The 16,682-nt window shown below is 32.1% G+C and overlaps 1 protein-coding gene across 2 annotated transcripts; it reads right to left on the bottom strand.

Moving 5' to 3' along the window:
* Positions 1–1,037: 1,037 nt before the first annotated feature.
* On the bottom strand, positions 1,038–16,559 carry Tsp (Thrombospondin). 2 transcript variants are annotated; one of them, XM_088195963.1, is made up of 19 exons: positions 16,434–16,559; positions 16,197–16,376; positions 12,571–12,741; positions 12,284–12,489; positions 10,178–10,385; positions 9,912–10,088; positions 7,360–7,479; positions 6,375–6,595; positions 6,088–6,309; positions 5,498–5,752; positions 5,320–5,427; positions 5,084–5,252; positions 3,434–3,611; positions 3,193–3,368; positions 2,990–3,095; positions 2,469–2,678; positions 2,209–2,392; positions 1,328–1,565; positions 1,038–1,267 (listed from the first exon to the last, which is right to left on the bottom strand). In XM_088195963.1, exons 2-19 carry the CDS (start codon positions 16,267–16,269, stop codon positions 1,179–1,181), a joined length of 3,111 nt encoding a protein of 1,036 aa, XP_088052089.1. In that variant the 5' UTR covers positions 16,270–16,376; positions 16,434–16,559; the 3' UTR covers positions 1,038–1,178. The 2 variants fall into 2 exon arrangements, with proteins under 2 accessions (XP_088052089.1, XP_088052088.1); XM_088195962.1 differs by having other exon boundaries at positions 16,197–16,283; positions 16,434–16,509.
* Positions 16,560–16,682: the final 123 nt, after the last annotated feature.

Consider the following 16,682-nt stretch of genomic DNA (forward strand, 5'->3'; position numbering starts at 1 on the left):
CCTTCATAGCAAATTTTTGATTGACTTCTTATATTACAAATTGGCTACATATGTATATTTTTATATTGAATACATTTGGTAATATTCGACTGTTCATAAATATCTAAGAATATTAGTAAAGTAATGTATCTTCAAGTGAAGGAGCTTCAAAGCATATACTTATAAAAAATCAAGAGAGACAGATTGGCCGTTCGACTTTAGATTTAATTAGCACATTTAACCTTTAAATACCTATATTTATTGATTTGCTTTTCTCAGATTAACAGTTGTGCGTTGATAAAATGAATACAGGGTGACGACAGTGCCAATGATTGAGCGTCATCAGCGTGAATAAAAAATGGGTAACTTTGTATCACTCGGAACGTTGTACATTTTTTGTATTATTACAAAAATAAAAAAACACTGTGATAAGACGTGAAATAATGATAACTCGAACTGAAATAAAACATAGTTTTAAAAGAAATCTCACGGGATCTAAAAATTTAGTTTTTAGTGGGATTCATTTCGTATAATTTACTTTTTTTCGTTGACTCAAAGAGTAACACATATATTTTTCATAATGATCCAAAATCTATTAGCCTTTACGTAATTGAAAAGTGAGAGCCATTTAACTTTAAACGAATGACAATAATAATTAAGTGAAAGTTGTTAATTTTATGCTTTTCTTCTGTATCATTTTGTACGCCCGATAAATGTTTGTAAGATTGAAAATTTTCTCGATACCGTTATGAATTAAATATATTACCATATGTAAATTCATATGTAGCGTATATACATATAATAAAATTAACTAAAACGTGTATAATTAACACTACATAAAGCTTGAGTCTGTGTGTTTATTGTATATGCGAATAATTTAAACGTATATTTCTTTATAATATTAATAAAAACATAGTAGCATATCATTACGTGTACTTTAAACCAATGTCATATCAATCGTTCTGTGGTTATAGTGAAAATCTTCTTTATTTTCTTGTTAAATTTTCTACTCTTTAATCTAATTCTGTAATACAATCAATATATTATAAGTAAAAGAATTTTTTTTATAATCTTACTATTGTTTTTATTGCTTTTAATATTCATATAATCATAAATTATTAATTTATTAAAAAAATAATACTATACGTCTTAAACAACCTACGTTAGATGCTCTTCATATTTTATATTTATTTACAAATTTAGTTTCTTTGAGATCGTGAATTATCGATGCTCACTTCTTGTCGATATCTTGGTGGTAACTCGCGATAAATCGTCTCCGGCACGTTTTCTGCAATTGTTATAAATTAATTTTCACACATTTATAACCGTTAAACAATAATAATATTACCGTTGCATCTATACACTAAGTCGGACCAGATGATCATCTCTTGAGAGAAGCAAAAAACTCCCAAACGTCCTCCCTTGAACGTCGAATCATAAATGTTTCCGGAATCAGCTACCATATGTTCACCTTCGAATACACGCAGACGAATCAAACCTATCTTTGGTCTGTGAAGCAATAACCAACGATAGGCGGTCCGTTCCTTCCAACCGACGTTGCGTGGATCTTTCCAAAGCAGTTTAACCTAGAATATTAAACAAAGAAACATTTTAAAAAAGGGACACATTCTCAGCACTTGAAATGTTAAATTTTAAAACAACAAAACTAAAACTAGTATCTGTATTAAAATTTTTCATTTACATGTAACAAAAATATATGACAGTAAGATAAAAAATCTTGTAAATTAGCAGTTACATAGCAATAACATATAATATATGCCAAAAAAATTATAGCAGTTTGTAACTAAAACAATGGATTGTTCTCGTGGAAACAATAATACTGTTTATTGTTACAAATAGTCGATTCATTTGCGTGAAATACTACAATCCATTACAATAGATTTACAAGAGAAGCGCTCAAGCTTCATTAGGGCGTATATTTAAAAACCGAAGTTTGATGGATTAATATGTTTAAATCCACATTTTCGTTAAAGTTTTTCTAGAACTTCCACAACTACTCTACATTGTATTATCTGGACTCTGCCACTCTATACTGGCACCTAATTTACAACATTACTTGCTCAATAAAATATATACCAGACAGGTCACTGGCTAATAAAGTCATACTTCTAGCGTCAAAACTAGAGTATTAAAAAATCACAACAGTTACTAGTAAAAATAAAATACTTCTACCAAGGAAATAAACATTAAAAAAATATTGACATGTACCTGATCTGGTATATCTCCAGTGTGCCACAAAGAGTTCCTTAACATTTTTCCAGGTCCAGTGCTGGAATCGACTAACTTTAATTGTATTCCAGGTTCGGCCACGGCTCTAAACGGAGTCGATTCCCAATAAGTCTGTGATTCTTTTTTCCACATCACAGTATAAAACTTGCGGTTGTCGTGATAACTATTAAACAAAAAGACGGTGTTTTATATTATTTACTATAATTTATTCAATAACATATATTTAATTAATTTGATACCTGAATATAAATCCGACGTAATCATTGTCTATATCGTTATCTACAAAAAAGGTGCCTTCAAAATCGACACCATTGAATGAATCGTATCCGACTGCAAGACCAGGATCGCTATTCATTGTTTGCACAATTTCAGCGCCTTTGTTATATATTACCCAATGTGGATCCGTTTGTGATTCTCCTTCAGGATCCAAAATGACAGTCTGATACGTTCTAAAATAATAAAAAAATTAAAACTTCTAGGCGTCAATTTCTATCTTAGACTAGCGGCTCTGTCTCTCCCCTTATGTTAATTTCTCAATTGAAAATTGCTAGGGGGGAGTACTGTAAGGACCAATTTATTTAGTTGCCCACTAGCTAGGTAACACATTGGCAACACTAGCACAGCGGCAACGGAAAAAATACTTTTTTGTAATAATAATGTAACAATAAAAAAAATTGTAAATAAAAATCATTAGCTTATTTAAGTGAAACAGGCAAACTTTAAATACAAAACCATAATACTTCATTGATAAATGTTTCACCTGAAATCGGTCGACCATATTTTTGAGTTGTTGGGACAATTATCCAGATGATTTGGTACGTTGTCCACATCAAAATCGTTTTCGCATCGATCTCCGACTCCGTTACCTATAAAGTATCATTCTAAAGTTATTTTTCTAAATTATCAGCAATAAATTAATATATGATAATTAATACTGATTTTAATCATTTAATATCTACTAACGATTTTCATCTTCTTGGCCTGGATTGTTAGCTAAAGGACAATTATCTTCATGATTTAGTATTCCGTCGTTATCTGCGTCTGGATCGCACGCGTCTCCACGACCGTCGTTATCAGTATCTAACTGATCACTATTGGGTGTTTTGATGCAATTATCTTCACTGTCTTGAATTCCATCTCTAAAATTGTAAGATTTGGTTAGAGTATAATCAATATTATGTTATTTGTATGAATAGAAAGCCACCTGTCTCTATCTACATCACTATCGCAAGCATCGCCGATGAGATCCTTATCCATGTCTTTTTGATCTATGTTCGATACTCGTATGCAGTTGTCGCAAACGTCACCGATTCCATCAGCGTCACTGTCTCGTTGCTCAACGTTTGCATGATAAGGACAGTTATCAGAGTGATTTGGTATACCTTACATAATTTTAAAAGTTAATTAATACAAGTTTTGTAATTCAGCTTAATTCAAAAGTGCTTTGGACGATATGTTAGAGTATTTTTATTGATAACAATGTTCTTTGCACATGGATATAATTGGGGGGGGGGGGGCTAGAGGCATTTGAAATAGAAATAATAAAAAAAACGACCACTGATTGGCAAACTATTCCCGCTGTTCACACAGACAAATTTTAATTGCACGGCGAGATCAGGGATGACTCACAGATAAGTCCTTAAAATCTCTCAAATGTTTGTTTGTCAGACCTCCCCCCCCTTCCGACAGATGACACAGGAAGCGATAAAGGGTATCCAAACTACGTTTTAAGGAGTTGCTTTCGAGGACGGATGTAATTGTCACGCACCAGAAAGAAGACATACGCCTTCGGGGCCGCCGCCAGGGCTCCACCCTTGGCTAGTCCGGATTACCACAGAAAACACGTTTATTCGGTAAATGCTAATAATTTAATAATACTTAACGATATAACGTATTTATAAATGACAGACAATAAAAATAAATGTAACGTGTGATCCAATTCGAGTTGCTTACGTTAGCAACACTGTAAATAAGACAGTGTAAGTAAGTGTCAAATGTTAGTTTGCAACAACAAATTTATGAAATGGATTGCTTAATCACCGCTCTACGCGTTAATCTTGTTTAATTGTTCAACAACTGAAACCCAGAGACCATGGATAGCGAAGAATTTACGCAGTATGGGTATTAGAACAGCAGAAAGTTTATGCTGATTTTTTAAATAAAATCTGATGAGGCATATTTCCACCTCTATGGGTATGTTCATAAGCAAAATTGCACGCATGTGATTCATGAGAAATCAATACATCCATAAAAAAGTGACTGTTTGGTGCGCATTGTTATCAGGCGGCGTCTATGGGCCTTACTTTTCTGAAAACGATGAAGTTTGGACTGTAACAGTCGCTATATGCGCATGATAACTGATTATTTTTGACACGAAATCAAAGACATTGATGTGGAAGACATGTGGTTACAACAATACGGCACAACTTGCCACATATCAGGTGCAACGTTGAATGTTTTGCGTGAATAGTTCAACAAACGCAAACTACGCTGACATCTCGAAAAGTTGGAGGACCTAAAAACCAACATCCGCTAAATTATAATCGAGATGCCGCCCGAATTGTACGAAAATGGCATCAAAAATCATATCGAAGGGATGGGCTGTTGCAAAAGATCCAGAGGTGGCCATTTAATTAATATTATTTTTTTATTATTAATAAAATATTGCAAATGTTCGATTCTTAAAAAAATCAGAAGATATCCTTTAATTTGTGTGTTTGAATCACCTTTTATTTAATGGAAAATATGGATATAAAAGGCCCAAAATTAGTAGACCAATTCCAAACAATGTAGAGTATTCGTTAAATTAAAAATACGATACTGGTTACAAAATTTATCAGCATATATATATTACCATCGTTATCTATATCAGGATCACAAGCATCTCCGAGTCCATCTTTATCGACATCTTCTTGTCCTACGTTGTTCACTAAGGGACAGTTATCGCAAACGTCTCCAACTTCGTCGCCACCTCCAGATTCAGTGTCGGATTGATCTGGATTGTATTTCAAAGGACAGTTATCCTAGAAAATACAACATTAAATTAAGATTATGTCAAGCTCATATTCTAAACATTCAACAATCAAATACTGGGTCATTTGGTATCTCATCGCCATCAGCGTCTGTATCGCAAGCGTCTCCTATTCCATCTCCGTCGGCATCTTCTTGACCAGAGTTTGGAACTGTTACACAATTATCCTAAAAATAAAAATGTTATAGCTAAAACCATATTAACTGAACTCAAACAAAATCAAAGAACAGTTAATACCTTTTTACATCTTGGATTTGGACATCCCAGATCCGAGTCAGGCCATCCATCCAAATCTCGATCGTTAGCACAAATGGATCCATCTCCAGCCCAACCCATTTTACATACACATTGGTGACCTCCGCTAGCTGAATATAAACATTCAGCATTACGGTCGCACAACGTTCCATCTGCGCAGAGGTCGGGTCCTCTGCGGCAACCCACTGTTTGGTTTCCTACGAACCCCTTTTCACAATGGCTGCACTCAAACGTACCCTTTTTTATAAAAATAAAAGTATGTTTAGCTAATTTAAAATATTTTAGTAACGTGCTTCATCGCGCTGATTTATGATGTACACTAAGTGTACATATAAAAATATTTTAGGTTTTCTTCGTAATACACTTAAATATAAAATTCACATCAAGTTATTTCAAACATGATAAAAATAAATATTCTGTCAAAAAATGTTTGTCGGATATTTTACTTTTTTTATAAAAAAACTTCTGATGTTCTTGAGAAGATTCAAAAGATGGATATAAAAGGACCATATCATTTAAAATATGTATATAAAAGGGTGCTGTTGTTTTTACATTCCTACGATTTAACTCACCTCCTTGTTGATGCACCGAGAATTGGGGACACACCCTCCATTATTTCCGTCCCTGCATTCATCGACATCTTCACACTTTTGCCTATGACGTTTTGCATATTCAATGCCTGCTCCTGTAACGGCTCTGGCTCCAGAGTAACCCTTAGGACACGGCCCGCATCTATATCCAGGACTTAAGTTTTGGCATTTCTGTCTTGAATCGCATGGTTCTGCTAAGTCGCACTACATACATTAACATACATTAGGACAAACAATATAAATGTATTCATATATATTTATATTATTACTTCATCGACATCCCTGCATTCAGTGCCGTTACCAGAGTATCCTTCGGGGCAAGAACCGCAGTGGTAATAAGGTGGTCTTTCGGTTGTAGTGCATTTCACACCTGGAAAGCAAGTATTTGCTTGGCAAGAAGGCTTTCTGGTGCAGCTGCGTCCGTCGCCTTCGTATCCGTTTGGACAGTGGCCGCATTGAGCACCTTCTACAGTGTCATAGCAGCGAACTCCTATAAAGAAAAAATATTATCATTATCTCATAGGTGTAGCTATTCTGAGCTAGTTTTAGCGTGATTGTGACATATCTGAGCCCATGGTTACACAGTTTTTGTATTTTAGCATAAGGTTAGGTGGAAAATATTATCAGTTTCGCTATTATTTTATCTATTCAAAACATGATATATCCATACCCAAGCGCGAGTTTCCCTCTTACACTTTTACTACGTATACGTGAAATTTAGATGCAGGGATAAGCCTACTAGTAATAAAATATACAAAAAGACAAAATAAAAGCTTTTAAAAGCTTTTAAAAACATTCCTGCGAGAACGAGGGTCGCCTGCGAGGGGAAAAGTTAAAAAACACGTTAATTAAGTTTGTAGCGTCCTTGAATATATAATAGTCTGGAATCCCAACAAGGCAAAGTACTCATTGTTGTTAAAGAAGATTCAGGTGTATTTTTTATGTTATATCTACAAGAATAAGTACCAATTATATCCGTATTTATATCCTAATGACTTTTTTATGAGCGTTTGGATACGATTGATTGCATTATTGACTTGACGTATGCTCAATAAAGCAGTTTTTAAAGCTTCTGAATGATAGTGTCGAAAATCTGTAAAGTACCCAAGAGAGTTGCAATTGCATTTTTTTTTTTGGCGCTCCCTTTATACGAACCGTTCAGTTTCTAGACACAGTGGTTTTTTTGGTGTTAGCTATAAAAAAATCTTGATTTGTGTTTATTTGTGTGACGGCCATACATAATATATAACGAACCTGCAAAACAAGGTCTTTCTACGCATGTGATTCCAGGCTTACACGATCGACCATCTCCTACATATCCCCTGGGGCAGTGGCCACATCTGGGTCCTTCTGGAGCATCTTGGCATTGAACTCCTGTAATTCCAAGAACATGATGTTAATGCTTGGTACAACTTTGGTAAATAAAAAATAAAATTAAAGCACATAATAATTATTGTATATTATTAAAATGTATTTTATAGGTAACATGTTTTAAAAATATATATAAATATATAGCACTTCGTTTTTAAGCTTCGATTTATTGATCATTAACCATTAATATAAAAAAATGAGATTTAATTGTATTACATTTTTAGAAATATTATGTTTAAAATCAATATTATATTTCCCAATAAATTATGCAAAAAAATTACACTACCCTATAGCTAGGGTTGTCAACTGTCCCGGATTATACGGGATTGTCCCGATTTTTAAATCACCGATAGAGTGTCAAATTGCCCCGGAATTTTAGAAAAAAATTACGCAAAATATCACTTCAGGCAATTTTAAAAAAAAAATCTGAGATGAATTTTTTAGCTCCTATCAGACATTTTTGCTGAAAATATCTGAGGTGCTTTTGTTTTTTTTAGCTGTCCCGGCGAGTTTTTTAATTATGGCAAACCTTATCTATAACGGCCTTAACTTTTTTATATTATTTGCATTGATTTTTATATAAAATTTTCTTGCTAATAAAAAATATGACAACTTTTTTCACATAGCATAGTTTCTTTTTTTTTTTTATTTATATGTTGTGGACTTTCTGTTAAGCGTACAATGATATAAGTCACAAAGAGTTGTCAAAATCTAATAAAACTGTTGGTTTCTAAATAATAGGTTTGAGCGTGAGATAAGTATATTCGTTACGCTGACGTACGTGACGATCGGAGATTCGGACGCATTACATATACAAAGGAATACAATATTGCATTGACAAGTCATTGGATTACAAATGCCCCGTAGTGACGTTGGCAAATCTCCAGCTGTTTAAAAGATAATAGACAGTGTAAAGAGGTCTCCACTTCGTTTTCGACTTGGAATAGATATGAGAAATCAGAAATATATTTGAAATAAGAATCAGATTATAAATAATGTCGGGCATCTTGTAAAAATATTATTAAATAGATTTGAAAATATATAAGCGCTATTTATGAAAAAAAAAATATATTTCAGAATCTCTTTAGAAACTTACATAAAATAATATATCATATGTGTAAGGATAATTTAATCTTAAAGTGTCATCCTCACACGAATCGTGCAATTTATTACTCCTTCCAACTTTCGCGTATAAATCATAAACTTGGAAGAACATTTTCAGAATGTTGATGCGCCCAAAATATACCTTTATCAAATGTATATGTCGATTAATTTTTATGCTGCATACAATGAAATTAAATAAAAACAGAGTTTTAGATTTTTGTTAATGGTTTAATTTCAATGTTAATAGTATTATACATCATACATTCTGACTATGTTATCCTAAGTCGCACAAGATACAAATAAATGAGCTATAATTATGTGGTAACTAAAATTAAGGCATTAATGTATCATACATCGTGCAAAATTAATTATAATTATGCTTGTCATGCTTCATAACAACACTGATATATTAATATGACATGGATGTCTCAAAAATATTACTTGAAAATTTATTTTTAATTCTCAAATATTTTAATTCATTAAGGGGTTGAAATCCTAAAAGACCAAAATGCTATTTTTGTAATAAACATCCATGAGCATAACATATAATCGAATTTATAATACAAGACATCATATGTTTTTATTACTTTGCAATAAATAGGTAAAGGGTTTATGTACTTTATTGTAGTATTTTGTTGCCTTCATATAACTTTAAATATATGTTTTGCGACGTGCGATTGAGATTCTTAAATTTAGAGCACAAAATGTGAGATTATGAGCTAAGTATTAATAAAAAAAGAATAAAAAAACATATTTTAGGGTAGGTAACTAATTGAACTTACTGAAATATTTTTACTGAAATTTACAACACTGAATTCGACGGTAATTCAATAATCAAATAATCTTATTTGTGTGGCAAAAATACTCATTTTTGTTTCACTAATGCTTAGTAAGACTTTAACCCTTATATTTTTTTTAAATGCATGCATGCTTCAATCATGTTAAATAAATGCAAAATATATTTTGAGACATCCAAAATGCTTGAGACTTATCTAAGAAGTAGCCAATAGGAATAAAACTCTCCTACAAATTACCTGAATTTTGCTATTTTATATTAAGTCAAAGAATTTATATTATAAGGGCGTAGGTGCATGAATATCTAGTTTCAAAATATTGCATCTACATGAATATAATACGTACGTAGATTATTTTATAAGTAAAGACTTTATAGATGCGCCCTTTTGGTTTTCGCCTGAGTATGGTTGAGGTTCTGACTTCACGAGCGCTTTAAGATGCTCGCGAAGTCAGAACTTCTTATCGAGGTAGTTATGTTTAGGCGATTTAAATTAAAAATAATTATTTAGCGGAAGCTTCTTCAGAAATTCTTTGACCGGTAAAACAGGGTCCTGGGTTGGAGCGGCAGGTTATCCTGGCATCTGGCTCTTTGCATCCCGCGCAGTTCTCCAACGTCTGCTTCATCTGCTGGATTTCTCCTCGCTGCCTGATCACCTCGGCCTTCAACAGCCTGATCATCTCGATCAAACTGTTCACAGATCGCACTAGTAGATCTAAAGATTAACAAAACATTAGTCGAGGTAATAAAGCGAAAGTAGGTCGGAGGAATCCGAAAATACATGGTTACACTAAGGTGAATTACCGTCGCAGTTTTCAGTGCTGATCACTGGAATGTCTCCTCTGTACGGTTCGTTTTCGTTGAACGGTTGCTGGGCTTGCATGACCTCTTTCTGGGGTTCTTTGATATCTTGGTAGTCGTGTTGCTTCTTGTGATCGAAGATTTTTTTGCATCCGATTACGTCTTTGGCAGGACCGCCTATGATGTGAACTGGGAAATGTTTCTCGCGAGACTAAAAAAGTAAAGAATAACTCAATAAATCATGACTAGGGCCAGGGCCTACCATAGCTTCTTTTGTGCCCCAATTTATCGTAATTCAACTTAACTACAAGTATTATATAAATTTTAATACATCAAATTAACTATTGTTGATTATTTTATTTAATTATTTAATAAATTTACGCATTTAAGACTTAAAAAATAGTGGATCAACGCCGAAAAATCAAAGTACGTGTAGAAGAGCGACGAGTTGCAGAGATTAAAATATATATGGACACCATTAGACTCATCCATGAGATCATCTGGTCGCTCTACTATAAAGGGAGCTAAAAAATATTTTCCGTTTTAATAATATGCCATTAAATTTGATTGCAATCCCTTTTTAACTATAAGAACGTCATTTCAGATTTTTACAGGGGGGGGGGGGCAAAAATTGGCCAGTTAGTTATCGTTTTTTAATATTTTAATTTAAATAGAGAAACCAAAAAGTTAAAATAAATTATGCTTATTTCAAGGAAAAACATTGTAATTACATATTAATATTGCAAAAAATAGGTATATTATCTATAAATGAGAATCAAATATTGAAAGCATATTTGAATCGAATTTTGATCAATAGGAGAGCGCAAAAATCAATTATCACTTCTCAGAAGTCAAAAATTCACGTCAAAAGCAATAAAATCGTGTCGGCACCGTCACAGACGGCACTGCGACTATTGACCAAAATACCTATTAGTTAAATTATATTTACGTTAGTAAAAAACTAGTAAAAATATAATTTCTCTAAAATAATACACATTCACTGTAACATTTATAAATCGCATGTAAATAAATAATGTTGTATATGTAAATGCATGGGAAATTTAAAATTATATAATTTTACAAGCATCTGCCAGATAAATTATTTTTTACTAGTAAATATATATATTTACCGGGGAAAATGTACTTTGATATGATTTCACTGATATGACATATTTAAAAAAATATTTGCAGCAAAGATTTGATTTTTTAGTTTTGCTTTGAGGGGTAAATGGAGAATTATAGATTTAGGATCAGGGACGTAATTTAAGATCTTTCCAGGGGAGGAGCAAAAGTTGTCCATTCAATGGTCGTTTATTTTATTATATGAATCCATTTAATAAGATTCATTCTTGACATGATGTTTATGCCTAAATTCAATCTAGCCCCCCCCCCCCTCATACAAATGACGTCCCTGCTTAACGAATATAAAATTATTATCTATGTATATATGAGTATATTGAAAGATGGCATTAGAATATATTTCGCACTTTTAAACAATAATAAAATGTCGACTTTAGAACCCTAGTGCAATTGACATGTTGTTGAAAATGTGTGGTATAACATTTTTAATCCTAAATAAATAAAGTTTATTTTCAATTGTCATCCACTAGCTTTACGAAATTATTTTAAGTGTTCTCTATAATTAGTGGTCATTGATTGTGTGCTTGTGGTTGCATGTATGCTCACCAAGCAAGTTTAGATTTTTTTAGAAACATTGTTTTAATTTTTTTAAAGAAAATGTTACACATTTATTTTGCTTTGTCAAAGAAGTGTGGCTAGCAATGACCAGTGACAGCGTTGCTAAATGTTTAAATTATAACCATTACGTAAAATGTCGTTTATATAAGAAAATTATCGATAAAAAAAATATGCTTCTGCCCCAAATCATTACATTGGCCCAAATGTCAAGAGCAGAAAAAAACAACACCAAGGCGCGAATATAGCAAACTTATGAGGCTTCCTTTTGGAATAATGTTTTATTAGGATCTTTCATCTGGAATTTTCACTAGTCAGAACTTAACTTTCTTTCAAAATTGTAAATGAATCTTTAATAGTTACGATGATCTTTTATGAGGAACGAAGTGAAAGAAGAAAATTATATAAATATACCATTTTAACTGAAGATTCTTCCATCTGCGAATATATATCCCTGAACGATAGCTCCAAATGTCGCTCTGCCATTTTTTTGCAATTATTGTACAGAATCAATCGAGCTCCACTGGAGCTAGTTTGGTCCACTTGTAACGCCAAAGCTCCACCATCTCTCAGTCCGCTTTCTGACCAGCTCAGAGCCGTCTCACTTCCTTCAAAAGTTACTGTGAAAAGGATAAGTCAATTAAATAATCTATATAACTTACATATGAATATTTAAATTAATTATTTTTAGTTACACCTACCAACGTCTGTGTTTCTGTTAAGCTTTAACGAATATCTTCTCATCTCTCCTGGAAAACGCATCTCGAATAAAGTCTCAGGTTGCTGTCTGATCCATTTCAAAGACTTGGTCTGTTTTAAAAGGAACACGAACTCATCTCGTTCGATCGCTTCTTCTAGTTCTATGGATGCAACTGAAATTAAAAAGACGTATATTAAAAAAATATCCGAAAGCAGTCCTTCAATAAGTTTTTATCTTGTCGCTTTAAGATTATTTTACGCAAATCAATAAAAACATGTGTAAAATGTAAGCTTTTGAAAACCTTTATAAATTTTTCTGCGAGCAGTTTTGCAGGTTTATTTCGACAAATTAAATTGTCAATTTATACCTCCCATGTCATGGCACTTAAGTATTAACATTTGAGCGGTATCGCCGTACATGTACGTCGGTCGATCTTTCACTCTTTTAAGGTACTCCAAATAGTTATATATGTACATATGCAACTAAAGAAATAATTAATAAAGAATATTTGATTTGAATTATTGTAAATAATTTTTATAACAACATATCAAAAGTACAAAATAAATTACAGTAAAAAATATTTTATACTAATTTTGTAAAAAATAGTCAGAGCCTCTGAATTGATATATAAAAAATCACATAAGCTGAATTATATATAAAAAATATATAGAATAAATTTTCCGAAATTTAGTAATAGAAAAGTGGCAAAATACATTATTAAAACACACTAATACAAAAAAAGTAGTAAAATAAATCAAAGCAAAATAAAGTTGAGAATCAACTTTATATTGCTTTGCTAAAAAAATTAATTAAAAATATATCATCTTCCTTACATTCAATATAACGAGTTTTCAGTATAAAGATTTTTATTCTTAGGTCCTGCGAGCTTCGTTATACTGAGATTTTACTGTGTAACAATCAAGACTTTTTCTTGAGCATGGCAATACCATAGAACCCCTTAACCGTACGTTTTATTGAGCACAATTATATTGTTCAGTATGAAAAATCGTTAAAGTAATCAATCTTCCGCGTCTTTGTGGCGATCTTTAATTTTTCATGATTCTCATATGGTTAATAAAATGCGAAGAATCGACATTGTAACTATTTTACATAATTTATATATAATTGAAAAGTTTGATAAATATCTGTAATATAAAAATAAATAGGATCATTAATATGAATTTCAAAAATAAGAAACACTACCTGTTTCGATCTTTATTTTCTTCCATAAATCTTAAATACTATAACGATTTCATAATTTAAATAATATGGAGCGACTAGTTGTAGAAAAAATGTGGGGAATCCTGAACCATGTGGCCTGAGCAATTAAATATGAAGAGGTGAAAAGCGTTTCAGGGCGTAAGAAGTTACGATCCTTAGCAATGAGAACATCGACGGAATATATCAGATATCTTAGTTAGATTTTAATATAGTTACTTAACGCGTCACTGTTTCAATGGCTGTTAAAGTCATTATCGCATAAATGAAGGCGTTTTTGCGCCACTCTGTACGCACCAAAGAGAACGGTCCTACGTGTGGGCGGAAACCTTGATCGTATCGTTACCATCTTGGTGACATCGAGCTATTTTTTTTATCTTGAATGCACGAATCTCTATAATGCGTATTAACGATGACAATTTTGAAATCATGACTGTGACAGTCTAGCCATATTTTTATAAGTAGTAAAGCACTAACGACTATAGCATATTTCGTCGATCGAATCGCCATATGGCTATCGTAACGATGGATATTGTGAGATGGCGAAACAATCGGTAAAAATGAAACGGCACAATTGAATGCAAAAAGAAGGGTATAACGGTGCATCAGACTGGAAACTGTCTTCCTTGTAAGGGATACGTGACCCATCACCGGTCGAACTTCTTCTGGACACTACAGATCGGAATGCAACTATTTTTTTATTATCTCTCGCTCGTGCGGACTAAGTGTGTATACAAGAGTTTGAAGTTTTAGTCTAAATATAAAAAATGATAATAGTATCGTATTTAAATAGTAAAAAAAAACATCAATTAAAAAAAAGTATAATGAAATGTTTTTTTTTTAGCTTTTGAAATTTAAATTACAGAAGTAAAAACCTTTTACCAAATATATTTGTACATGTGAGTTATGTATTTTATAGTAGTTCCAAATAATAATTGAATGAAAATTGTCTAACAGTTTATTTTTTATTTTAAACTTCCATATTGAATAATTTTGAAATGAAAAATTATATAACGATAGTATTTTAGAGACAACAATGATATGCGTAACTAACTAACTATCATATTATGTAAATTAAGCGGTGATAGAGACAGGTGTGTCATGATTTAGTCGCCTATTTTGTCGTATTATAAATCAATTCAGACTAATTTGCGGTTATTTAAAAATGAATACGAATATAAGAATAAGGAAAAATAATTTTATAACCATCTAAAAAAATATAAATATAAACGAAAATGAAAACTTAAAATGACATTTTTTCAGATACTAAAAAACTAATGTTTATTTATTTATTTAATTATGTATTAACTGGATAAGTTAATCAGACAATGAATACCTACAAGTAAGTATTAACCACCAGACTTTTCAGTCTGGAAATCTGTAACATCTATATAAATAATGATGTGACATAATCAATATTTGTGACTTTGCATCTAGGGTCGGTTTTTAATATTAGCGCATTTTTATAAATAAAAATTCAAGTAAGGTGCCATGGCTCGAACCCGCGGCCTCTGGGTGACTAGTCTGAGACCTTACAGACTACGTTATTCCGACCTTGATTAAAAGATACATAATGTTTTTTATAATACTTTTAAACAAATTAGACCAAAACCCATTAATATATATAAAATAAAATTTAATTTTTTGTATGAATTTTTTCTCCAAATTATTTTTTTGATTTATAAATATCTATTTATAAGCAAGATCAGCTGACTAGTAAATTAAGTATTTTTTTCAAAAACGTTTATTGAAAATCAGTTATCATGTCTGTATATGTACATCGACAACAAAATAGTTCTTATCTTTTTCTCTCTATGATTTTCGGAAAAAAAATTAATTGTCCCTTACGAACCGATATTTAAAAAAAGTCAATATTTTTGTGGCAAACATCTTGATTTAGATTTTATACAAAGAGATATGCTCGTAAATCGAACTGATCTTATTCATATTGAGTGGATCTTTTTGAAACGAAAAAGTCGCCATATTCTGTAATATCTATAATATATAAATATCTAAGAGAAATCTTTCTCGAAAGCACCTGAGTATAATAAAATATATTCTGGGTACACAATGAGTTTCTTTTTCGTGTCGCAAGGTTGATCTGCCCACACTGTCCGTGGACCAGAAGAAGGCACATGTGACAAGACGCCTTAAAAGGAGACAAACAGCTGGTGTCATGTTATATTCGACATGTCCCTTGTGCGTACTGCCTTATATAGAGCCAATAAGGCACAGTACCGCAATCGTTACAAAACTTGTCAAAACACAACGGGTATTGCTTTTCTCCAACAGATAACCTTTGATGAAGATGGACCTCTATTATCTTTTTCACCAACTGACGGACAATGTTTATCTTCACGTTACATAGCACATGTTTTTTATAAATATAAAAAAATAGTAAAAACTCACCTGGATCGTGAACTAGAGCTTCAGCCGTATACAGGATCAAAGCCCAAAAGAGCAACCTCACCGCAAGAGCCATGTTCTAAAAATTCACTAGAACCAACAAAAATCCATTAGTTAACGAATTCAACCGAATGCCTGATTAGTTTCGCTCAATTCCGCGGATTCGTCACGTTTGTTCCTAATCTAAAATTATCGTTAAGTTAAAAAATAGTCAAGAATGGAATAAAATTAATTGTATACTTTGTATGTAACAGACGTCAAGTCTCGGTGGCTCTTAAGCCAAGACTAAAGCTCCTGAACAAATTTTCTTGGTCGCTCATCGACGAACTACTAGTACCCTTCAATTCGTATATAAATTGCCATATTCCATTTATATACACATTCGATCCATATTTATTTACATGCTAGCAGGTTATTATTTACAATTAATAATATGTGAAAAAAAAACATTTTTATATTATGCTTAAAATAGTATGATTTTAATTTCCA

Source organism: Plectrocnemia conspersa, unplaced genomic scaffold (genome assembly GCF_051122295.1).
Source record: "Plectrocnemia conspersa isolate PC_06_02 unplaced genomic scaffold, ASM5112229v1 ptg000010l, whole genome shotgun sequence".
NCBI classification, from domain to species: Eukaryota; Metazoa; Arthropoda; class Insecta; order Trichoptera; family Polycentropodidae; genus Plectrocnemia; species Plectrocnemia conspersa.